Source organism: Spea bombifrons, chromosome 3 (assembly GCF_027358695.1).
Source record: "Spea bombifrons isolate aSpeBom1 chromosome 3, aSpeBom1.2.pri, whole genome shotgun sequence".
Taxonomy (NCBI): Eukaryota; Metazoa; Chordata; class Amphibia; order Anura; family Pelobatidae; genus Spea; species Spea bombifrons.
The window spans coordinates 38,448,556-38,474,584 of record NC_071089.1 but is presented as its reverse complement, the minus strand read 5'-3'; the positions used below and the strand labels follow the sequence as shown (position 1 = coordinate 38,474,584).

The 26,029-nt window shown below is 39.4% G+C and overlaps 1 protein-coding gene across 13 annotated transcripts in view; it reads left to right on the top strand.

The window, feature by feature from the left end:
- PTPRK (protein tyrosine phosphatase receptor type K) overlaps window positions 1–26,029 on the top strand; it is a 250,435-nt gene that overhangs the window by 79,667 nt on the left and 144,739 nt on the right. For all 13 annotated transcript variants that reach the window (XM_053460702.1, XM_053460704.1, XM_053460707.1 and 10 more), the window contains exon 3: window positions 3,257–3,528. In XM_053460702.1, coding sequence (XP_053316677.1) covers window positions 3,257–3,528 — 272 coding nt within the window. The remainder of the gene's footprint in view (window positions 1–3,256; window positions 3,529–26,029) is intronic.

Genomic DNA, 26,029 nt, shown 5'->3' with positions numbered 1-26,029 from the left:
ATTCAACTTGTCTGATACATTTCCTTCTGAATAAGGACACTATCAATTTTATTATGTGTTGTGTTCTTGAAGACTGTCTGTATTTTCCCCCTATTTCTACAGTTGTGCAACATCACAATGAAATCCTACGCTTTTATTCATGTCTTATAACTCAGATGAATCCTAGGGGCAGGGAAAGGGTAAAATATGACTTCAATTTTGACGTGACAATGCTAGCATTGACCACAAAGTCATATTTTTATTCTTTGCTTCCCATGTAATAGTGTTATTATTTTGTCCTAGAACACCTATTCAAGAGAGAGAGAATAACAAAAACTGCATTCAGAAGCTATGACAAAGGCATTCTTCTTCCTGATGCCGACTGAAGACACAGGTTACCTGGAACTGCCTTGTGTCTGACTAATTCACTGGAGTTACAGTCCTTTTAGCCTAAGGAATGAAATGGATGAATTAAATGCTAAGGAGGACACTGTAGCCTCAGGATATCATGTGTCTAAAGTAGAGTATGTTGTTTGTAAGTGACAAAAGCAGGGGAGGCCTATGGGCACATCACATGGTTGTCTTTGTTTTTGAAAGTGTGATTGGTAAATATGAACATATGAGAACATTGAGGTTTATCTGGCTGCTAGATTTGTGTGGCTGCACACTACGTCTTTGTGCAGCCGGACATATCTAGCCCAGCACCCAGTAGCTGATCGTTAGTATGGGACACCAAAGGTCAGCAGCCAACCGGCATATGCCCTGTGTGCCACATGGCCACTCTAGGCCTGGACTGTTTCTTGTGGCTTATAAAACTTTTAAAATATGTTTTTTCCATAAATGACTACATGTTTACGTGGAATAAGCCGGCTAACTATAGGCTACTTAGACATGTAATTCCATTAGTAAGAGGGAGCCATTCAGTTTTCTTAAATGCATGAGTTATGTGTGGTACTACTCTATGGTGGGGAAAAAATACGTCTGGTCTGTGTTTTTGGGAAGTTTCCGGGTGTGAAAATAATGTATCGGGATGTGAGAAATGTATTAGTGATGACTAATTAGTGTTAAATGGTCTTTAAGGAGACACTGGTTGCTAGATGATATGCGGCCCTGATTTGCCAATTCTTCGGAAATGCTCCCCCCTTCTAGAACCAGGCAGTAAATGGGTGGAGGTCTCACCTTCTCCCATCTTGAGGCTGGTGATTAGAGGATTGCCCCAGAGAAACTACGATCAGCCGGCGACACTGGCTCGTGGCAAGTCAGTTTTGTATATACCATTGTCTTAAATGGTCAAATTTGGAAAGCATTTTTAATGTTTATTTTAGTGTTATTAGATAGTAACTCTGGGTTCATACAGAAACTCTTACTGCTGATCACTGTGCTGATTTAAACATGTTGGTGTAATTGAGAATGGATTACAATTTTCTTTTCTGTAAAATATTTTTTTTTCCTGGTATCCAAGCACAAACCTCAGGTTCCTTATCACCATACAACAGAGATAGCATTCAAAACTAGGGGTGTTTGATTCCCCCCCTCCCATTGGTGTTAGTGGGACGCTTCTTGTTTCATATACTCACGTCAAATAACACCAATTTAAATACTATGAAGATAACATGTTAAAGGTAACACATTAATGATGCAAACATGGTTGTTTTAAGAATATCATCCTTTTATAAAAAAAAATAATTCTCTGCTCACAGCATATTACCAGCTTTATTTTACTTTCCTGGTTGTATTTTATTTAAATTATTTTTTTTAACAAAGGACCCAGAATGCTGGGATACACGACACTCCCCTGCAGTTTGCTGTACAAGCCAGAGACAATTTATAATAAATATCAAGGCTCGGCATCAGTGCTCATAATCTCTTTAAAGGATGCTTTAAGAGTCACAAATCAAATAAGTATTGATATGAACTAATGTGTTGGTGCCATCTTTTCCTTAGAGACTGTGCAAAGTCAGTAAAGTGAAAAAGTTAGGAAATGTATTTAAAAAAACCAAAAATTTTAAAAATCCTAAGCAGGCTTTGCTAGTTTTTTTTTTGTTACATTTTTATATTTGTCCCTATTGATAAATCCTTTGTATTAGAAACCAATCTTTTCTTTCTTTCTTCAATATGGGAGCAGCGATCTTGACTTAGAGGATCTGCATAACTTCCCTAAGATTAAGTTATTATTGTTAAAATGAAGATCCACTAGAGCCTATCAAAAAGTAATCAGATAAAAAAAAGTATTCTATTGTTTTGCCTCTGTTCCCCTTAGGTAAAATTGTAATTATACTGTATATCTTTTATCATATCAAATCCTATGTATCTTCCTCAACATAGGTAGTATCTGTTTACTGGTGTTAATCAGGAAAGAGGAATTAGAGTGGACAGCATTATGTTTACTTGGCCCGTGTTTGCAATTCTTGGCATTGTATGGATTTTGTTATCCATTTCAATGTGATCTTTGTCCTTTTTATAACCTCCAGGATACAGCATTTTCAGCAAAACATTTAAAAGAAGCCTTTTATACGACTATGAGTTTCAATACTTGTCTACCTTACCCTTCCAGCATTCTCTATCTCTTAAAGTGCTTGACAGAAATTCCAAAATGAACAATCACTCTGTGGAAGCCTTCTGTTTACCCACCTGAATCAACAAATGGTTCCTTTTGAGAAGTGACCTTGAGTTTACTGCATAGATTGTGTTTTCCAGTTAGTATGTAGCCGTGTGAACTTTAGGAATTAAAATTTGTCATTTTCCAAATTCTGCATTTACCTTTTTTTCTGTAAATAGTCATTGTGCAGTGCTGCCTAAATCAGTAATGGTACTAATAACTCATAATAACTAATAGTGGCTAGAACTGAATAGAATAAAGTATAACAAATTAACCAAAATTTCTACTAGTACTACACCCTCCCTACTTTTAAAGAACTACTACTTATAGTTAACATGATCTTTTTTTTAAAGTTTGTTTTTAAAAGTTTTAAATATGGCATTCAATTTGTTAAGGTTAGGAACTTGCTTTTCCAATAACTGGCAGTGTTACTGGATTTCTGTCCTCTAAGTAGCAATAAAATACTTACAAAGATGTTTAATTTGTTCTGTTCTTAGATATATTGCAGCAGATGCCACATTTTTCTCTTTTCTGTTGGTATGTCATGAAAGTGTTCTCTGCTGAAGGGATATATCAGATAAAAATGTCAACTGTGTTAGCAAAGGCAAGATATTTATTGGACAGTAGTTGTTATATGTGTATTATAGTTTAACACATTATTTTATATATCTATTGCAGGCTCCTACATGATTGTAGACTCTTCTAAACATGACCCTGGGGAAAAGGCCCGTCTCCAGCTGCCTAATATGAAGGAAAATGATACTCACTGTATTGACTTCAACTACCTGCTCTACACTCAGAAGTGGGAAAATCCTGGGACCCTGAACATCTTTGTCCGGGTGAACAAAGGCCCCCTTGCAAACCCAATCTGGAATGTAACTGGTTCTACTGGGAAAGATTGGATGAGGGCTGAACTGGCAGTTAGCACCTTTTGGCCAAACGAGTATCAGGTAAAACACTATTAATCTATTAGCATAACAGTATTGAGAATAAAGCCCATGATATGTAATACTGCTATAATCTTTTCATTTCCATATTAAGAGGCTTTGTAAGGAATGTCCACCTTTTATTAAATCTGCTAATACCAGATTTGCTGCCAAATGTATGTATGAACTTCTTGCTTTAAAAAGGACAAAAAATCTCAAAGGCACAATCATGTTGTGATGTATGTTTGACATCATTTTAGAAGCAACTTGACCAGAACACTTACAAATTGGAGTAAATTTGTGCAAACCATATTCTGTTCAAGTTCATGAAATCCTCATGAGAAATTTGCTTGCGTATTTCAGGGACAGTCTGGCACACTCTGTATTTTTTTCTCTCTCAGTTGGCTGAATTTAGGATTGAATTGACCTGTGACCTGTGACCTTTTTTTTTTTTCTTTTTTTTTTTTCTTTTACAATGAATAAAGTAATGGCATGATCTTGTTATATAAACATCTACCCAAGTTAGTATATGAACAGTTACCTATCCAATGTGTATAGCTGTGCTGGGTTACCAATTTGCCCTGATTCATTCTAGATTTAACAGAAGGATTTTGCATTTTGAGATTTCTATTAAGTTTGTACAGGCACTCTGACATTATTCTGTATATCTTAATAAATGTATACATTCATTGCCCCCTCAATGATGGTAAGCTGCCAAGGCCCAGAGACATCCAACCAGCCCCAAATCATGATGCTCCTTTCACCATTGGAATTATGTTTTCATGTGGCTATATGGTGTCCCTTTTTATGCAATACCTAGTGCTGCTTCTTCCTTCCGAACAATCAAACTTTAGTCCAAAAACGTTTTCCCAGTAGTGTTGTCGAGTGTCAAGGTGCTCTGTGGCAATCTTCAAGCGAACAGTGATGTTAACTTGAAGGACAGCAGCTTCCTCTGTGGTGTCATGGACAGTGTTTTGATTATGGTAGACTCATGAACAGAGATATTAACCACTTCCAATGATTCCTTCAAGCCTTAACTGTTACTCTATGGTTCTCTTTCACCACTTGTCTGGTTGGGCACTTCTATGGAGAGTAGCCACAGCACTAAATACCGTATTTTCCGGTGTATAACACGACTTTTTAACCCATGAAAATCTTCTCAAAAGTCAGGGGTCGTCTTATACGCCGGGTGCTGAAACTTACCGAGCCTGAGAATCACGATTCCCCACGAAGCCCCTGAAACTGTAGCGTATCTCTAGGGGAGGGGCGAGTCTTCACGGCCGGTCTTCAGGGCCGCGCCGAGGTAGGTGCAAGATCGTGATCTCCCCAACTAGCCCTGATCAGCGGGTGCCCGATGAGCAGGGCTGGTTGGGGAGGTCACGACCTCCCTCTAACTAGCCCAACATTAGGGAGCTATGCGCTGGCTATTGATGCCGAGCGAGGAGATGACGTCATATCCCGGCACTCGGCATCAATTGCCGGCGCGTAGTGATGAGGGAGCGGTAAAGCAGAGGTCTGAAATTACAGACCTCACGCTCCCACAACTGGATAGAAGATGAGAAAGGTAAGAGATGGGGAGAAAGGGGTGTAAGTGTATGTGTATATATGTGTGTGTAAGGTCAGTGTATGTGTATGGATAGGTTTGTGTAAGAGCAGTGTAGGTATTTGTGTTTGTAAGCTGGTGTGTGTGTGTGTGTGTATGTATGTATATATGTGTAATATATATATATATATATATATATATATATATATATATATATATATATATATATATATATATATATATATATATATATATATATATATATATAATGTGTGTGTGTGTGTATGTATGTATGTGTGTGTATATATATATATATATATATATATATATAAAATGTGTGTGGTGAGGGCAGTGTATCAATGTGTATGTATGGACAGACTATGTTATATGTGTAGATATATATATATATATATATATATATATAGCTGTGTGTGTGTTTGTAAGGGCAGTGTATGTATATATCTGTGTATGGACAGGTGTGTGTAAGGGCAGTGTATGTGTGTGTTTGTAAGCTGGTGTGTACGTGTATATGTGTGTAAAGGAAGTGTGAGGGCAGTGTATGTCTATACGTGTGTGTGTGTGGACAGGCATAAGTTAGGGAGAGCTGACCCACCCAATCCAAGCAGGCTTTGTATACAACAACCAGCCAATCACTGGTAAGGTACATCGCTTACCGTGATTGGCTGGTTGTTGTATACTGGGTAGAGGGGTAGTCTTATACGGCGAGTATAGCCCAAGCTCTATATTTTAACTGGAAAAATTGGGGGTCGTCTTATACGCCCAGTCGTCTTATACGCTGGAAAATTTGTGTAACTATGGGCTAATGAATATGTAAACTCTTTGAGATTACTTCGTAACCCTATCCAGCTTTATGCAAATCAACAATTATTCTTTTTGGTTGGGATGGTTCATATCAGCAGATGCTTCTTGTGAATATCAAATTCAAAATGTTTGAGTGTTTTTTTTGTTTTTGTTTTGTTTTTGTTTTCATGTAGTTTGAAAACATGCCTCAGGTCCAATGTCATCGATAGGACTCCATGTTTGCTAATTCCAGAGTACAATACTTCTGTTTAATTAGCCTAGGGGGTTCACATACTTTTTCCAGCCCACAGAAAATTTTCTACCTCCGTTAACAGTATGACATTCCTGAATGTGAACAAAATTACAATTCAATGTGCTTCCTGTTTTGTTTTTCTTCCGATTCTTTTCAATATATTTTAGTTTATCCTTTAATGTGGACATTTTGTTCTCTGCCGCGTAGATAAGTTGTCTGTCCTCCGAATTGCCTTAGTTGAACTGAAGATTACGTAAATTGAAATGTCTGACCTTTGACCTCCCTTTTGGAGGCAGTTTCAGGCCAGATACTCAGTATTCTTGATTCCTTGATGTTTAAATCTGATATTCAGGAAAAGTGGTGTTTTTGTATAAAAAGTCGGTGTTATTCAGGCGAGGTGTGGATGTGTAAACAAGCCGACCCAGAAAAAAGTCAACGTAAAGGCTATGGCAGCCCAGCAGGCATCGGCATCAATCTTCTTTGGCAGCATTCTACACAGCCAGCTTGACACCAGGTTTTGAAAAGACGCATTGTGAATACAATAGGAAGGCTGATGTTTTCTGAAGAGGTCTGTATGCTGGTAGTTAAGCATGTATGCGGGACAGGAAGTAACATGACAATAAATGTATCCCTGCCTTTCTACAGTGCTGTTTAATCAGGTGTAAATGCTTAGCATGCCATGTTTTCCCTCTGTGCCAATATACAGAAGCTCTGCACACTTAAAATAGTTGTTTTTACCATTTTCTTAATGACTCTATCTCAATTTGTAAGCCAAAAGATTGATAATTTTTAGGTGTCTAAATAAGTATGTTTTGAATGTATGTAGAATGTTTATATTTGTCTCCCTTGTGCGCCCCCCCCCCTTTCCAGACACTTAACACCTCACATCTCCTTATGCAGCTTTTTTTTCCCCCCCTGTGCCCTCAGTCCTTGGTGCCGGAGAATCTAACAGATCCTTTGTGGTGAAGATCAGTACTAAAAAACCATGCCTTGCTAAGCACCTCTAATACTTTGCACACACATCTTGCTCCTAAAATGAATGCTACTCATATGCGCACACAGTGACGTTTATTTGCTGGTGGGAGCTGCGATTGCAGTTGGTTGTGGTTTTATCTCACCAACATCACGGTGTACTATGATACGCCAATTAGACGTTCATTGGCCCTGTATTATGCTTGACAGTCATTTTTAGTAACACCTTACCCATTGAGCTATGTATTAAGCATGACCAGCTTAGACTCATGCAGGAGAATATCATCAGTAATGGCCCTTTACTTTTGAAACTAGACCACCTGCGCTGCTCTGTGTGTGTATAATATAATATATATATATATATATATATATATTGTGTAAACATTTCCCCTATTCCTTAACTCAGGAAGACTTATTCACAGTACCTTCTGCCCCATTCTTTCCAACCATATTTCACTTGCATGTGGATCTATTAAATTTTTTTGTATCTAAAATGCATTTTTAATGCAGTGTAGTTCAAATCCACTGATTAGAAGCAACATGGTAAAAACTAGTATAGATCTGTAACTTTTTCAGTGCTAGCAGACTTTGTAACTCTATAGAGCCCTGGGCAGATGGCTTCTTTGATGGCATCTCCTGCCCTGCTCGTTCTTCCCAGTGAGGGTACACTAGTGGAACAGATAAAATTGCAGAGGACCAGACTGCATGCTCAGTAGGGGTCAGACAGTCACATTTTATTATCACTTTAAGCACTAATGAATTCCTTAAGTACTTTAGAAAACAATTGTCAAGCGCTGCCTTTCTTCAATTTGAACTGCTTCCAAAAACTGTAGTTATCTGGCACTCATCTACCCGTCGTCCGTGACAAGCCCAGAAGGTGATATTCTTTTGCCAATGTACTTTTGGCTGAATTCACAAACATTAAGCGGCACACAGGAAGAATTATGATTTGGCAAGTCAGTTTCTTTTTGTCTTTTGTTTCTTTCCATCAGATGGGTTGGCCATTTCTTCCTTTGCCTCTTTCCAGCTTGTGCATTGGTGAATCCCCAAGTATGATCAATGCTCTGTGGCCTCTTTTTGGAATAAATGCATGCTGTTCAAATGAACATTTCAGATGCCTGCTCTTAAATTAGTCTGCTGTTGGAAGCTGTTCAGAGGAACTGCACAATGGCAGAAAGCATTGTTTAAGCAGAGCGTTTTCCTGTGGAATTCTAGTCATATAGATAGTTTGACAGTACCCCTTTCCCCAAGGCCAAACGGACTGCTTGTGGCCAGTAAATTGAGACCTGGACTTGAGTAAAATAGCTTAGAGCACTAAGTCGGCCCAGACGAGCCTGCAGTATGCTCTTGTCTGTAGTCCATTGTCTTCTGCATTTCCTATAACATCCAGGGGCGTACCTAGAGTATTTGGCACCCGGGCCGGATCCTGTAAGTGGCACCCCCCCCCCAAATGTAAAGACGTCTACAAAATTATGTTGGCAAGAATATTTATTGCACCAATTTGTAAACTGTATGTCAACTGTAAACAACAAGAAATCTGAAAAAATAAATTAATAACTTATAAGTAAAATAAACACGTTTAAATAACATTTACTGAACATATAATAGTGCTTTCTTTAATAACCCTCCAAAAAGAACGGCGTCCACATTGCCCACATAGAACCTGACCAGCACCCAAATTACACACACATAGGACGTGCCATATTTGCCCCCAAACAGCCCAGCATGAGTCAGCATTGTTCCCAAACAGCCGAGTGTACGCCATCTTTGTTCCATAAACACGCTACCTGTGCCATCTTTGTCCCATAAACACCCTGCCTGTGCCATTTTTGTCCCATAAACACCCTCTTTGCCTTTTTTGACAAATCAACTATACACCTATGATTAACACAAACACTTTTACAGTCACTCACTAATTCACTTTCATTCACACAATAATTTATTCTTTCACACAAATTATTTACACATATTCATTGATGCATTCTCACAAATTAATTAATTCTCTCACTCATTCACACAATTCATCCACACATTAATCCATTCATTTTCGCTCTCTCATTCTGACTCTTTATTTCAATATTCTTGCTACCCTCCTTTCTCCCTATCTACCCATTCTCACCCCCTATCCCCCCGTCTCACTCCCTTCTCCCTATCTACCCCCTCCTAACTATCTACCCTCTCCCCCCTTTGAAGTTCACTTACCTTTCAGGAGTCCTGCGGTGGGGGTGCAAGGCCTCTGTCTCCCAGCTCTGCCACTGTATGGAACAGCATGGTAAGTCTGGATTGGTAATTGTGGATTGGTAAATGTGTGAGAGTGATGGGAGTTATGATGTACTTTAGAGCATAATTATATAATGAAAAAGATATTGGAAATGGTACAGCATAACACCCATCACTCTCACACATTTACCAATCCACACTTACCAATCCACACTTACCATTCCAGATGCCACAGATACCAATCCACAGATTCCACACATACCAATCCACAGATTCCACACATACCAATCCACATTTACCAATCCACACTTACCAATCCACACTTACCAATCCACACATTCCACATTTACCAATCCACAGATTCCACACATACCAATCCACACATACCAATCCACACATACCAATCCACACATACCAATCCACAGATTCCACACATACCAATCCACACTTGCCAATCCACATTTACCAATCCACACATTCCACACATACCAATCCACACTTGCCAATCCACACATTCCACACATACCAATCCACACTTACCAATCCACACATACCAATCCACAGATTCCACACATACCAATCCACACTTACCAATCCACACATACCAATCCACAGATTCCACACATACCAATCCACACATACCAATCCACAGATTCCACACATACCAATCCACAGATTTCACACATACCAATCCACACATACCAATCCACTCACTGTCACTCTCACTGAATGATTTCCTACCTTTCCTCTTTTCTTCTTACAGCAGTCAGCTCCTTTTCTTTCTCTTCGCTCCTCTTCTTCTGTCTTCTTCCTGGTTCAGAGGGCACGGACGGCGGTGGGCGCGGCTTCAGTGTTGTGCGCCGGGATCTGACAACAAACCCCGGCGCACAGCAGCAGTTCCACCGGCTTAAAATCACTCAAGGGAGCCGGAGGTCTGTTAAAGACCTCCGATACCGCTCCCTTGCGAGCCTTCTCCTCCAGCGGCGGACATTGCTGTCCGTCTCTGGAGGGGTGCCGGCAAGTTGGAACCCCCCTGATGAGCGGCACCCGGTGCGGACCGCCCCCCCCCCCCCCCGCCCGGTACGCTACTGATAACATCTATGTGTTTTCTCTCTCTCAGATCTTCCCATTAACCTTTGTCTGCACACACCTTAACTGCTTATATGATGGTAGCAAATTCCTGGAATCTTAAACATTTTACTCAATGGACTGTATAACAATGATGTACGAATATTGTTTTTGTTGTGGTATGTGTAGGTCTATAGTGCCGTAAGCGGAAGTCTAATATTTTTGTCATGTTTTGGAGATTGGTGGTACGCTAACCAAAGTGCTTCTGCTGGGAGGCCTCTCTTGTGGGTTCTTTGTTGTAAGGAACCCTACCCTGATTCTCAAACTGGCCAGAGTTTAATTCTGAGAGGATCTAAGGAGATGGTTCTCTGGTTTGAGAATGTTGAGATCTCAAGTTAAGGAATGTATCATCCTTTGACAATGATTAATGGAAGTGAACAGTGATGAAGAGTCTGATTAAATAACACCACTGTATTTTTCCCAAGCTCTTCCGAGCATGTTATTTCACCAAGTATTTTAGAACATCTTCTTAAAAAAACCTGATTACAGTCAAGTGAATAATAATTGAAGTACGGAATTGTTATGGTATCCAGATACATCTTTTCAAATTGTCCTTGAGTTCTGATGATGTGGAGCTGAAAACAATTTGTACATCTAAGCCAATTTGTTCCCATATTTTCCACATTTGTGTTTTTCATTCTTTTTTTTTTTAATTATTATTATAAAACAAGTTTTCACTCCCTACAGAAACACGCCTGGTAATTTATTTTCAAACAACTCATCCTTGTTACAGAGATCCTCTTGTGTTTCCAGTTAATAATAATAATTCTGTTTTTGTAAATTGAAGTTGATAATATGGATCAAGATAGGCTTTGAGACTGTACAAAACATGAATACGAAGTGGGTGCAAAAATAGCCCTTTACTATTTGTTTGTCGACTCCTCTGCTTAAACAATAAATTGCCAGCTTCTTTACGGCACAATTTATTTAGACTTTTTCCTCACGTGGCTTTGTGCAACAGTACTACTAAAATACTAAAGGAATACCCATTTTAGTATTTTTTCCTCTCTCTGTGTTTGCTGTACAGAAGATTTTCTATGATTGCCTGTTTCATTACCTTTTGAACACACCAGATGCGCATTTTTTTTTTTTTTTTTTGCTTTTTGAAGTTCACGGTGGGGAGCTCTGATATCGCGCATATCTCTTGAAATGGCTTTGCTATGTCTGGAGGATTGCATTGTTTTCAGACCTGATAAGAATCTCTAAGTGTAAATTGGAATGTCTTGTTCACATCCATAGACTGCAGGCAATGTTCTGAATTGTCAAGAGGGAGAACTATTTCTCCAAATAAAACTGTCCATTTTTTATCTGACATTTCACAAGAATGTGACTTAATCAAGAAGTACCACATATTTATATAGATACAAGCAAAGCTCGGCCTTAAACCCCTGTTAAAAATAAATAAATTTAAAAAAAATTGTGCCTTAGGGAAAATAAGCAAAAATTAAAATTGAAATGCAAAAAGTGAACCAAGCGCATTATCCCATCTTCTAAAATACATTTGTATAGTGAGCTTGTCTGGTATAAACTGTTTTTATTTGAATAATCTCTTTTGTATTAGATTATCATTGAAGAGTGTTTGAACTAAACATCAGATGTTCAGTCCACTTTTAAAATGCCCAGCTGCATGTGAATCCAAGTAAACATGCTGTAGCTTAGTATGGTAGTTATATTTTTCCTTCAAAATTAGGCTTCACTACCTAACAACCAAAAATTAATCTGGGATAATTAAAAACAACAGTACATATGTTAAAAGATAATTGGGATCTGGGAAAAGCATGTTACTAAGCAAAGTAAGCATCTATTAGATCCATTTGGATCTCTTGGGGTGTAAAGGCGAGTTCAGACGTGGATATCCTTGCTCTCGTGTCTAGAAGGATACCAACCGCAACCCATCGACAAGGCCAATGAAGGCCGAACCGCACGTCTGGGGTAGTTGGGTTCCTCGTGCTGAGGAAATCTGCCTCTCGTTATGGTTCTGGAGTCTCCATCAGCCTGATATGTAAATGGAGTTTTTTTTAATGTATTTTTTTTATCTGCAATAGCACAAGAGAGCTAAAATTTGAGATGCTCCCAAGCAGGGATGCACCGCAAGACAGGTTATAAAGCCGCTGTGTGTGTGCTTGGTGAGCATCCATATTCTTTTTGTATGGCATCTATTAGTGAACCCAGCTTCAGAGTGGAGGCGCTCTCAGAGAGCCAAGACACGCACATGCACAGATAAGGTACACTGCTGTTATCGACACATGTTAACAGACAGCCTGGTGTCATGATTAACTCATATAACGTAGTGGATGCATGGAAGGGTAAGCCCAGCAGAGGTGGTTAGTTTCTTTGTTTAAGCATTCAATGAGTTAATCTGAGGTGGATTTAATGTGTTTCTTTGTGCCTGCCCTCTGTATCTGTTCTGGCTAGAGGTGTCATCTTCCCAAAGGACCCCTGTGGTGATTCATGGCCTAACAGATAAGGACCCTGAGTTATAGGAATTCCATTGCTATCTTAAGTGGAGGGGTTTCCATCACCTTTACCCCACCATAACTTATTGGCACATCAAAGATGGGACCTGATTCTTGGGGATGGTGTCATATAATCGGTCATGTGGTCAGAGGGGGGGGGTTTCTTGAAACAGAGGGTGATTTAGGGACAATGCAGCAACCTCAAAGCAGAACTCCATGATATACTCTGATCGGAACAACATCATAAGAAACCATCTGGACTTAAGGAGTTCCCACAGGCCTACTTATTGGAGAAACTCGTGAGTGAGGGTCCTGTGTTTAAGTCCCTTTGTTTTTAAGAACTGTTTGCCGTTTTATTTTTATTTTGTATGTCTTGTTTTTTGTAATTCTGGCACTGTGTAATCTTTGTATTTTTGTTATTAAAATATTCATAATCTAAGTCTGTCTTTGGGCTCTAGTGTCGATATCCACAAACCCTAAGAGAGGATAACACGTTACCGTATTGTTATTGAGTTCTACAGTATATATATATATATATATATATATATATGTTGTTTGCCCGGGGTGGGTTGATATATATATAGAGATAAAGGTTCTAATTCGGATTTCTCACGAATCCGGTATCAAAATCGTGAGTGGTGGCAGACTACCTGGGGGGATACAGGCAGGATTTGGGGGTTAATTTGGTGTAACTTATGCCTTGTTAAGGGGTCAAGTTAGTAAATCCAGAGGCCTGGTGCTATTAACCCCTTCATGCCCATGCCCTCCACACAGTCACGGCTTGGCAAGTAGTCCTGACCGTGACAAACTTGGCGGCAGCTAGGTGGGATATCTAGAGTTTTTTAGTGCTATTTGTATTGCCCGGTTTGGTGATTTTAGTACTAGAAGAAATTACATGGGTTTTGTGTAATTTCCCAAAGACACTACTCAGTGCCTAATTACAGACATACAGTGCAAAACAGTTCGTTCCTCTCCTTTTTATTTTTCTCTACCATACTGCATTATGGAGGCATATCGACGACAGCCAAAAGAATCTCTGGAGCTGGTTTGTCAAGAAAGGAATATACAAATTTTTGGCAAAAGCAAAGAGCAGCTGATTTTGGATCTCCTGGAACATGATAAACTCTGTGCAGAGCAGGCCATTGGAGCAGATGTGATTTTGGAAGAGCCTGTGGATCAAGGATGTTTTCCTGATAAAGTTAACGCCTTGAGTGCAGTGGACTCTGAGTTACAAGTGGCACTAAAAGATCTGGGGAGCGTGGATCCTCAGCTAAAGTTCAACCTGATTCTGCAGTACAAGGAGAGAGAGAGGGAGGCTGCGGAAAGAGAGAGAGAAAGGGAGGCTGCTGAGAGAGCTGCGGAGCGGGCAGCTGCTGAACGAGAAGCTGAGCGGAGGTACCAGCTGGAACTTCTACGGTTAAAGCAATATAGTCCGTCTCCCCAAAGCATAGTTAACGGAGATGGATATGCTAACCGACCTCGCCTGGAACACTTTCCAATGCTGGAAAAGGACACTGACTTGGATGTGTTTTTGAGAGGATTTGAGAAAGTGTGCCGGCAGTACCAGCTGCCCAAGGAAGAGTGGGGAAAGTTTTTAACCCCACGCCTGAAGGGGAAAGCACTAGATGTGTTTGCTTCCTTACCAATGGAAGTTGATCAGGACTATGAGGCCATAAAATCTGCCTTGTTAAAAAGTTTTAACCTCACCCCTGAATTCTACAGAAAAAAGTTTCGAGAGATGCAGCAAGCTACATCGGAACAACATCATAAGAAACCATCTGGACTTAAGGAGTTCCCACAGGCCTACTTATTGGAGAAACTCGTGAGTGAGGGTCCTGTGTTTAAGTCCCTTTGTTTTTAAGAACTGTTTGCCGTTTTATTTTTATTTTGTATGTCTTGTTTTTTGTAATTCTGGCACTGTGTAATCTTTGTATTTTTGTTATTAAAATATTCATAATCTAAGTCTGTCTTTGGGCTCTAGTGTCGATATCCACAAACCCTAAGAGAGGATAACACGTTACCGTATTGTTATTGAGTTCTACAGTATATATATATATATATATATATATATATGTTGTTTGCCCGGGGTGGGTTGATATATATATAGAGATAAAGGTTCTAATTCGGATTTCTCACGAATCCGGTATCAAAATCGTGAGTGGTGGCAGACTACCTGCTACCATGCTCTCCACACAGTCACGGCTTGGCAAGTAGTCCTGACCGTGACACCTGGTATAAGTTAACAAGGAGCATTTTTTTATTAGAATCAGGAAAGTACAGTAAACATACCTGAAACTTTATCTTGGTCTTTTTTTTAATGGTTTTATAAGGTCACATCAATCAATATATATCCATAAAATACTTATGTGCATACCTGGGAGCTCTCGAGGTTTGACCCTGAATTCTCCTCAATCTCAGGTTCTCTGGGTGAAGGGGCAGATTTTCAGGGTCACACAGTTTAGAGCTGACCATGCTACACTGCTATGATCAAAATTAAGACTCCCGGTTGGTGCATTTGCTCCCAATATTTATGGTGGACATCCCTGCTTGAATGCAAGTGACTTATTTTTACAAGTTTTCCGTGATGACCCATATTAGAGCCATGTGGCTAATACATGTGGCAAGTCACTACATAGAAGCTCCATTAATGGCTATTAAAGGGTTAATATTTCAAGAGTCTTAAGGTCAACTCATTTAGAAAGTTGTGCTGATATGCTGATGGGCCATTCTAGATATGCTGATGGTCCATTCCAGATATGCTGATGGGCCATTCCAGAAATAGACCACTGACCTATATAAGTCACACCAATTGAAACACATATAAACACATATAGTACACCAAATCTCCTTATAATGTTAGTTACCATTATATATAGATTCTGGTACAAAATGTTATATTTTCTTTTTGAGTAATTGCGATATGCTTCTCTGTTCCCCCACCTTGCTAACTTTGAAGTGCTCTCAGCCGATCTGTCTCAGGAGCTTTATATTAGATGGGGATAACGTTCTTCTCCTGCTATGATATTAATGAAGTGATTAAAGTTTGCGATGCGGAACGGTAGGCAACTCTTTACCTACAACGCTTGGATGCCTTAAGTGGCAGTAACGCTTTGATTAAGAAAATATAAGTCTCTTTATTGGGCACTTGGCTCGCAAAGTATCCTTGTACTCTAGGAAATTACTTTTAAATATCCAGGAATAAACCAAAAATGAAATAAAAATTCCTCTTTGAAAGGTCAGCTTTATCAGCTTGATCATTATGTAATTAGTTCTTTTACGTGCTCTGAGTTTTCTTTAATGCTTCTGAAATACAATTTTTATATACCTTCAGTTTGTTACAAGTTTTTTTCCCTTTTTATTTGTCTATTTTGTCTCTCCACAAACACGTGTCTATACCTCTCAAGTGTCCGAATTTGTGGTCACTGTTGTGGGCAGTTGAGATTATGGAGTTTGAGAGATCAGAGGATCTCCCCGATAGGCCCTCTCAGATGTGGAATTGATTGAGGTATGTGCTTTTGCAGCTCCCATGTACCTACCTTGCATTGGAGCGTGATATGACATAAGATCCAGTTTCCTAGACATGGGTGCCTCATTTTCTTTGTGGTTTAATCTTCATTATGAGACACAGCAGTGGTGCATGGAGTTATATTTACGTTTTACCACCCCCCCATGTTGTCTGTGTATCCTTAACATTGAAATCTATTATTTACAGCCCTCCTTCATGGTTCGCCTCTAGTGATGTCAGTCATAGTGTTGTGCTAAATGAATTTGTTTTCTTTCCCGCTGTGTTTCCTTTCCCTGCAGTGACTTGGACCTGCTAGATGATTGATGTTCAGAAAGGCTCATGCAGCTTTTTCATGTTAGTTCGGTAGAAACTCTGCCAAGCTGCCTCTATTGATATGAGGAGAGAGAGTAATCGGTCTTGCATGTCGTCACGGCATAAGGCTTTTACCTTTTTCAGTGGCAACCTTTTGTTTTCCATCCATTGTGCAAAATTAGTGACTACAGCCGTGCCCTGTTGCTATATTTTGACACTCGTACTGTTAAAACCCGAAAGCAGGGCGATGAATCCCAGTCTCCCTTTATTTCACTGGTTTGCCACCACTCTCAAAATTCTTCTACCTATTTAACTCAATGAACGGTGCTCTTAAGGTACTTCACAAAATGAAAGGAAATAGTGGCTTCAAAGTCAATTGTGAGGTACTGAGCATGGCGGATAATCGACATGGCAGGCTTTTTACGCGATCAGTCAAATAAGCAAATATTTTCATTGTACAGTTATATAGTTACATTTCATTAAGCCCATTATTTTATATTACAATGCAGGCAGCAAAGCTTCTTTGCTGGTTAATACAGTCATATAATTGGATTTGATTTAGGATGTGTTTTGTACCTTAGAGATTAAGTAACCCTGTTAAGTACTGTTCAATAATTTGACATCTAGTTTTAAAGTCTCTTTCATTGTCTTATCAGCTGTTTACAATTCTGTTTGTTCTGTTATCAGTAATTTGAAGTTGAAGTAAGTTCCGTTAGCTTTTAAATACAAAAACATGCCACATACAGATACAAACCGTTTGTAGAATAAATTTTCAACCACATTTTTCTGTTACCTCCCCATGTGTGCTTTTTAATGAATAATTAATAGTATGCTAAAACAGTAGATGTGCTTAACGGTTTGGGATTGGGGGAGGGGGGCTTGGCTTTAAATTTTGTGATATACTTATAGTGTACATTCTTGGGCACTTTCCTGGTGTGCCAGGCAGTCCTTACACTGTCCTGATTTTACAGGTAGTGGGAAGCACAGGCCGTTTTGAGAGATCTCCCCGACCAGCCCAGGGGAGTTGAGGTCTGTGCCGACCTCCATTGCAGCTCCCACTTTGCTATTCAGTTAGTGTCCAGTTGCTACATCTGCCTGCCCACTTCAGGTGCACAGAGTTGGTGGTACAGTGGTTTCAGCATTGTTCTTTTCTAAGCAGTTGTTCTCTTGCCCACATGCCTCTAGGTCAGCCCCCCTCTTGCCATTTGGACATTTCATGTGAGGTTGTTAAATGTATGTGGCAAGTTCCTACTATGTAATAAGCATAAGAAATATGTAAAACTCAACATGATTGGTTGTACATATAAATATCGGATACAATTTTTATATATTTTTATATATACATTTTTATATATACATTATAATACACTACTAGTCTCAAGAGGAATCGCAACCTCCTTAGCACTCCCACCATTATTATTTTTCTGCTCTTTTTATGTTGCCCAAATTGTTGTCATAATAAAAAAAAAAATTAAAAAGTTCCAGTTGCAGGGACATACATTGTTCTAGATGAGACAGTGTAAATGTTCCAGAGCACATATGTGTACAAGCCCCATCCAAGTTAGGGATTCATTATACCAAACACAATGTTTTTGTAAGTGTTATCTAATGTTACATAGCTATATTTAATCAGTAGCAAAATCTTTCAACGGGCTACACGCCAACGATCCTCCAAGGCTCCCTGCCTGCAGTCTCTCACCCACGGATCCGGTCGGGACCCACAACACCTCCACAAAGAGCCTTCAAAACGAACATTATAAATAGGCTTCACGCTCCGGTGATATAAAGTGTTTAATACAAAAGCATAATAATCGTGAGAAAACCCCCACAAAGCTAAATGCTTAAAATAGCTACCCAAAAGCAATAGGGATCATAACTAAACTGCCTTGATGTTTATGCAATAGTATAAGGTTCCTGCCCCAGAGAAACTAAGGGTCATATACATGAGGTTAATTGCTCTCTCTACTATGTTAAGATTTGTCATTTTTTACCGTTTTCTCCGCAGGCTTAATCACTTAAGTACACAAACGTTTGAGACACCTCTTTATGGCAACAATCTGTGTACCTGCTTCTATGCCACATGATAACTAATTATGTTATGAGAAAGGTTCGGGGAGTCAGCAGTTCTGGAAATGCTGCTTCTAATGCTGCATTTAATTACAAAAGTCTTACATTTATCTGAGCAGGTAGAATAGCACCTTTTAAAGAAGAATTTGAGAATTAGTCTTTCAACACCCAATAAGACAAATTACCGCATCATAGCAAATATGTGATGAACAGATTGTGGTGTCTGTACACACCGTGCTTTGGTTGCGTCGACAATACAGGCAGTGCTGCGGTGATACAATTAATATGCCCCAGCGAACAATAAACCCATTACAACAATTCACTTGTTTAGCAAATGTCCATGATGAAATGCCTTGAGTAAAACCAATGTGCTGTAACTGAACACTTAATTTCCAAGCTGGATCTCTGCAGTTTGAAGGGTAAGCAGCAGACATGCTTAGTTTAATTTGTTTTAATTGCAGTCATTTGCAGAAATAATGACCAATCTTCATATTATTAGATCGTGTGTTTCAATTGTCTGAATACACAAGCGACACGCACCACGACTTAAACCGGATGTTTTGGAACAAGCTGCAATAACCTAATTAATAAATCTAAAAAGGCTTAGATCTGTCACTCATCAGTGGCTCAGGCATTCAACTCTTCCACAGCCACTAGTGTTTCTTGTAACTTGGGCTAACTAAATGCACAGACCCTGATCTATCGCAAAAAATTAACTTGCTTATACCCAGGGTGATTCTACAAAGAGAGAGATTCTGTCAGACATTAAATGGGAGATGTATCCATAAGTGAAAATATAAACTTTGTGAAACAGTTTACATAATATACAGCATTTTGTATCTAAAAATGTATCATCATACCCTAGTATTTTCCAAGCCATGATAGACTATTATCAATCCCTTCGTACAAAATCAGCATCAGGCTAGGAGGGCACCAGATCAACAGTCCCAGGGGCGTAACTAGAAGCCTCAGGGCCCCGGTGCGAGAATCTGTTAAGCACCCCCCCACATCATCTACCCCCCCTTCTCACACCATCTACCCCCCCTTCTCACACCATCTACCCCCCCTTCTCACACCATCTACCCCCCTTCTCACACCATCTACCACCCCTTCTCACACCATCTACCCCCCTTTTCTCACACCATCTACCCCCCTTTTCTCACACCATCTACCCCCCCTTTTCTCACACCATCTACCCCCCTTTTCTCACACCATCTTCAGCCACTGGATACAACTCTTCAATATATCGCAGCTTTTATTTACCAATACGTTTTCCGCAGCTATTAATGCTGCACCTTTGATAGGATTACCTTTGGTTAATAGCATTGCGACTCAGTTGTTACAGCAAGCACGATGTCAAGTTGATATCAATTACATATTATATGTGTGTCTGCATTTGTTCACTTGGCCTTATCAACTTTATATAAAGAAAGCTTATTTCTGACAGATGGCTTTCTTGCTGTATTAAACAATGATTGCTGTTTTTACCACTATCCAATATGGAAGAGCCTCGGCTGCTTTGTACAAATATTGTATATAGGATTTTCCTCAAGGGGATTTCAGGTATTCAGCTATCCAGCTGTTGTGCTACAGCCCCTTTGCAGATTAAGGCATTTTTGTCATTTTTTTCCAAATCCAACATTTTTATACATCAACGTATCCAAAGTTTAAAGTGCCCAACATGTTTGTAATAAAATATTAACTTATATGTACTGTTAAAGGTCCTTTTGTTCCTTTCTGCATCATTTTCTTCTCATTAAGTTTCCCCCTGTTAAGGCATTGTTGTTAATTTTACTTTACATTAGCATGTTTTAAGACATGATGGCACAGGAGCAGAGGGCACAGTGGGCTTGCAATCTTTTATATTAGGCAGTTTATGCAAGTGTGGGTGAGAAGGAGCGAAAACTCCAGGAAATTGATTAGATAATTCCAGATCCCTTCCACCATATAACGAGACAATTAACCCTCCTCCACCATATGTTACAGTAGGCACTAAGCATTCTGGTAGGCATACCTGGGAACTCTCAGAAGTTCCCAGGTATGCCGGTAGGTAGTGTTCTGCTGCCATCTGCCAAACACACAGTTGATAGATTTGTATACAGGATAATTTATAGTGAAATATATATTGGCTAATTCAAAAACATGACATTCTTATACACCCCCTGTGTGTCTTATGATGGCGATGGTAACAGTGCTTTATAGAAGGTCTTCGCCAATTTAGAATGAAAAATATTTAGTTTTTGTTGTGATGTTATTTGAGAGATCATATTAGTTTTTCTTTTTGTTTTTTTCCCAGGACCAGTAGTGTATTCCAGCCTAGGGCAGCTGGTCCAGGGGGCAGAGGCCCCTCTGCCGCATAACAAGGAGGTCTTTTGGGCGATCAGGCATCCTGTAGCACAACCGCTGATTTTGCTGGAGGTGCTGGCCTGCAGTATGTGGGATATCTACCAAAGAATAGAATTTGTTCATACTGCACTCGTGTGTGAAATGTATGTGTCATGGGAAAATGCAGGGCCGGCCCTATAATGGGGCAGACTGGGGCAATTGCCCCAGGCGGCACTTTAGAAGGGGTGGCACTTTGCTGCCCCTAGCGTTTTTTTTTTTTTTGAAGCGGAGGAGAGAGAGAGGGGCACCGAGTGGTTTTCGCTTACCCGCTTGGCGCCCCTCTCTCTCTCTCCTCTGCAGCGAGTCTCCCTGTTCGGTCCTGGTGCCGGCTTGTAATGCAGAGCGCCGGAAGTGACGTCAATTTCCGGCGCTCAGCATTACAAGCCGGCACCGTGGCAGAGCAGGGAGACTCGCCGCAGGACTGTTTAAAGGTAAGTACCGGGGGGGGGGTCGTAGATTATGGCGTCGGCGAAGTTTAAAATGCCGCCCCCCCGACGGGGGGGGGCGGCGTTTTAAACTTCGCCCCAGGCGGCGTTAAGTCTTCGGCCGGCCCTGGGAAAATGGCTGATGTAGTTGCCTCGATACTAGGACAATCTATGAAATCCAAATAAAAGGAACCGTTTATCCCATTGTCCACATGCGACAACACTGGTGTTTATTAAAAACATTAATTGTGCAATTTGTTTTATTTAGAAATGGCCTTATTGATTACAGTGATTAACTCTATAGCAGATTTCAAAAGTCACCTTGGATTGTTTTGTATGTAACCAGTTTTGTTTCCTAGTATAATATTGACCATGAGTCGATCCTAAAACAGTGGGTATTTTTATAGACATATCCCTTGTGATCTTCAAGGGGAATATATTTAATAAGGCTGAACGATTAATTTGAAAATTCTGAAAATTGAAGATTTAGTAAAGTGACAGGGCTGCTTTAGACCCTTTTAATAAATGGTAAGCTGGCAAAACATTAACAGTCAAATTCACTACTTTCTTTTTTATGATAAACTGGTAATTGGTTAGATTGTTTTGCAGTCCATTGAGCCTCCTATAAATAAGTAGCTGTTTTTTTTTTTTGTTTTTTTTTGTAGAATAATTACTGTGCCGTCATTACAGTGTTCCAAGTAAAATTGTTATATATATATATATATATATATATATATATATATATATATAATTTTTATGTGTTTCACCTTTGCTTTAAAGGTGATTGCATGAGCAAGACCTAATTACTTCAAGTTATTTGTACCTGTGACATGCAACGTTATTTCTGCATATTCAATTTTATTCATTTTTGGAGAGGGCTTTGTGCATGTTGAAGAACCTCAGAAACCAATCTTACAGATGGTAGAACCACCTGGAGCTAATAAGTTCTTGTAAGATAAAATGTTCCTAAATATTTTGACAAAACTTAGCAAAGTGGAAAACAATCACAAACTTGTCAGACAAAGCTTAAAAGTGAATCTGCTTTTAGTAATTTTCTGGCCTTTTGTTTTATTAATGTCAGACATCTGATCCCCAGGACTTAAACTCTAAATCTTGTCATTATTACAGTAGCCTGTGAGTCTGAGAGACGTTAGACGAGATTATCTTTTGATTTCCGAATGCTTTCCACGCTTGTTTTTCTCATACTAGTTCCATCTTTATCTGTCTACCCCCACTTTTCCACCATACCTTCTGTTTTCTTATACCCCACCAGTAGCAGCCTTACAACAAGCACACAGTCTCCGCACAAGACAGCCTAACAGTGACAAAACACAAAATGCTGGGAACCTTTAAAATTCTATGGGGCAGATCCGCTTTAATTTGGGGTCCCGACAGCAAGGTTTATTTCTTTTTGTGGACAGTGAAGGGGACATGGGCATAGCAGGGAAGATAAAGCATTTTCCTGCTTGTACTTAACATAGAAATCTCACCTATTTCCCCCTTTGACTTTGAAGTTTATTGCGTTTAAGGATGGCCTGGTGCGCTGACTTGTTGAGGAAAAACAAACCGAAACAGTAATGCATAGGCCTTTTTTAAGTTGATGTTTATCAAATTTCACTGGGCCTATAACACAGATGAAAGCCTTATGACCTCTTGTCCCTAATTTGGTTTGCATACTGGGCTTTCGGTGCTGTCCCACCTAATTTTTATATAGCCCTGCTCTACCATGCTGAGCAGCCTACAGAGTGTAAGGGCAATTAGGTGTTAATCTGGTTCATCACTTGGAATTACGCACTTCTTGGTTTAGTGTAGTAATGAGTCAATAGAGAGAACACTAGTTGATCTGCGTGGATGCAATGTAAGGAAGTTCTACTTTACTGAGAGGGTGGTAGATAAAAGCGCAACGGCTTCTAATCGGAGGTGGTGAGGCCACTACATTAAGGGAATTTAAATATGCATGGGATAGGCACAAAGCTCATATCAAGACAAGATCAAGGACTGGTGAGGGCGATGTGTGTAACAATGGATTTTAATAGGTTTATTTGTAGAACTGATTACACAGGCTTTTCGCGTCTTCCGCCCTTAAATAAAGAACACTTATTTATTGCCAGCGCACACACTTACAAAATGTCTTCCATTTTTAAAACAGGGTACTGACAAAAATAGGGTGATGTTCCTTTTAACTGCTGCTAATTTCTCTTCATTTATGCAGTCAGAATACTAAGGGAAAGTAAAGCAAAGAAAATATGCTGTACTGATATTTAGGTCCCTGACAGAATTTCCTCATTTATTTTGAATCGAGCTCTGAGATTTTAGCTAAAGAAACGCTAGCTGGAAGAAGGAGGAGGCGGGGAGCTTGTGTGGAAAATAAATTGGCTTGGTTAGCAGAAGGCTTTCAGATATGCAAACAATCTCTTTATAGCTCAAATTGATGAGGGATCCGATTATATTACAGTTGCTTCAAGATTGAATTAATTGGCATCCTGCAAGTATGCAACTTTAGGGAAAAAAATCCTTGCGAAAAAAACAAATTCATTTATTTTCCATCTTTTTCCTGTGTTACATTTAACTCTTCAAAGTTTACTTATAAGATATTCTCTGTGGTACATTTGTTCAGACTGTGTCGCTTGTGCTGAGTTTTAGCCTTGTATCTTTTTAAGTAACATGCTTTCTATCCCATGTAGTAATCAGGAAAGGGTTAAAAGAACATCCAAAATTCACGTAATATTATGAGACCAACAGATGCTGGCTGACCACATTCTTTGAACCTAAAAAAAAGAGTGAACCTTATCATTCTTGCCACCTGTGAAATCTCCAAGCTGGATGATCTTCATGATTACCATGTCACGCGTATCTCTGACCTCATCATATACATGATGTTCTAATGTCACCTTATGCTGTCATTTCATCAAAGGGTATTACATCAATGAAGTCTTCTGTCGCTTTCCTTTTTATCACATAACCTCTGTTTTACTGGCTGGATGTGAATGCTAATAATATTAATGATAATATGGCCCTGTACAGCTATCACTATGTTAAATTGCACAGCAGTTGAAATCTGTTTAAAGCTTGTTAAGTAAGTTTGACTTTAATTATGTGCAAATTGAAGTGTCCAGATGAGTATTGCTTGTGTTTCAGAAATAATTATCATTTGTAAATTTGATTTTGTCTTTACGGCATAATAATCCTCATGAGGTCATCAACAAATTGTATAAAGCATGCCTGAGCTCCTCTCATGAACTAATCTACACCTTCTAAGTTTAGTTTTCCTTGCCTCTGTCTGAATGTGTTTTGCAATTTGCAAATTAAATGGCAATGGGGAAAAGGGATATCAGGTAACACAAATAATAAGAAAAAATACAGCATTACACAGGAGATTTAAATGAGACGTCATCTTATTTCAGTCGCAACTCTGTAATCAAATATCCTCATTGTCCAGAATATTATAGCCACTTTAACTACCTTATTTAGTTGTTAAATTTCATTTGGAAGTAGGCGAAGCATGAAATTGCTTCTTTCTGTTGGAATAAGTTTGAGACATTTGTAGATTAGCATTTCCCAGGCTTTAGTCCTCAAGACATGCCATTAGTATTAGTTTAAGGAATACCTTTGCTTACGTACAGACGGCTTAATCTAGATTTAGGTGCAAAACCAGGTCCCTAGCTGCCAGTGGTTGCTGTACGTGACCTAGAAGAGCCAGCAAGACCTTGTCACATGTGGTTGGTTACATCCTTGGAAAACTAGCCTTCAGGTGACCCAGGTATGCCAATATGACTGAACAAATAACTGTTTATCATATAACAACACACTTTTTATTATCAAACACTTTCCTCTATTAGTGAATGACTTCTTCCTTCAGTCATTTACTTTTGAAAGCTTGTGACAGGAGTTTGATGTTACCTGTTAGTATTTCTACCTTTGCTAGTCTACCTGTACACCTTTAAAACTCCATTTGGGTCCCCCAGATAAGGCCATAACAGACTTGCAGCCAGAGACCTCAGTACTGTATATCCTCCCAGCTGGGGACCATCAGCCGGTGCTGCTGCTTGTTCTTGGTTAGGAGGAGCGGTGACACCCAGATGATACACAAGTACTAATGTCTCTATTTCTAGAAGTTTGTCCTTGGGGCAATTAAGGTCCGATGAAAATCTTCATTAAACCACGGACAGAACATGCTGTGGAAATAACCCAGAAGGATATCAAATCTGCTTCCAAAGTGTTTTATTCCTGTAAATAGTGGATAAATGCATTTAGCAGTAACCATAGCAATGTAATGCTATAAGCAATTTCTCTGTAGTAGTGGACACGGTACTGTGGGAAGAGTAGTCTGTTTCCTAAATAGCCTTTTGACTGGGAAGGCATGCATAATTTGTCTTGTCCTGTTCGCTCTTAAATGCTTTAGCTTCCTTTAGCCATTATCATTATTAGATATTTTTGCTTCTTAATACTGTCATTCAT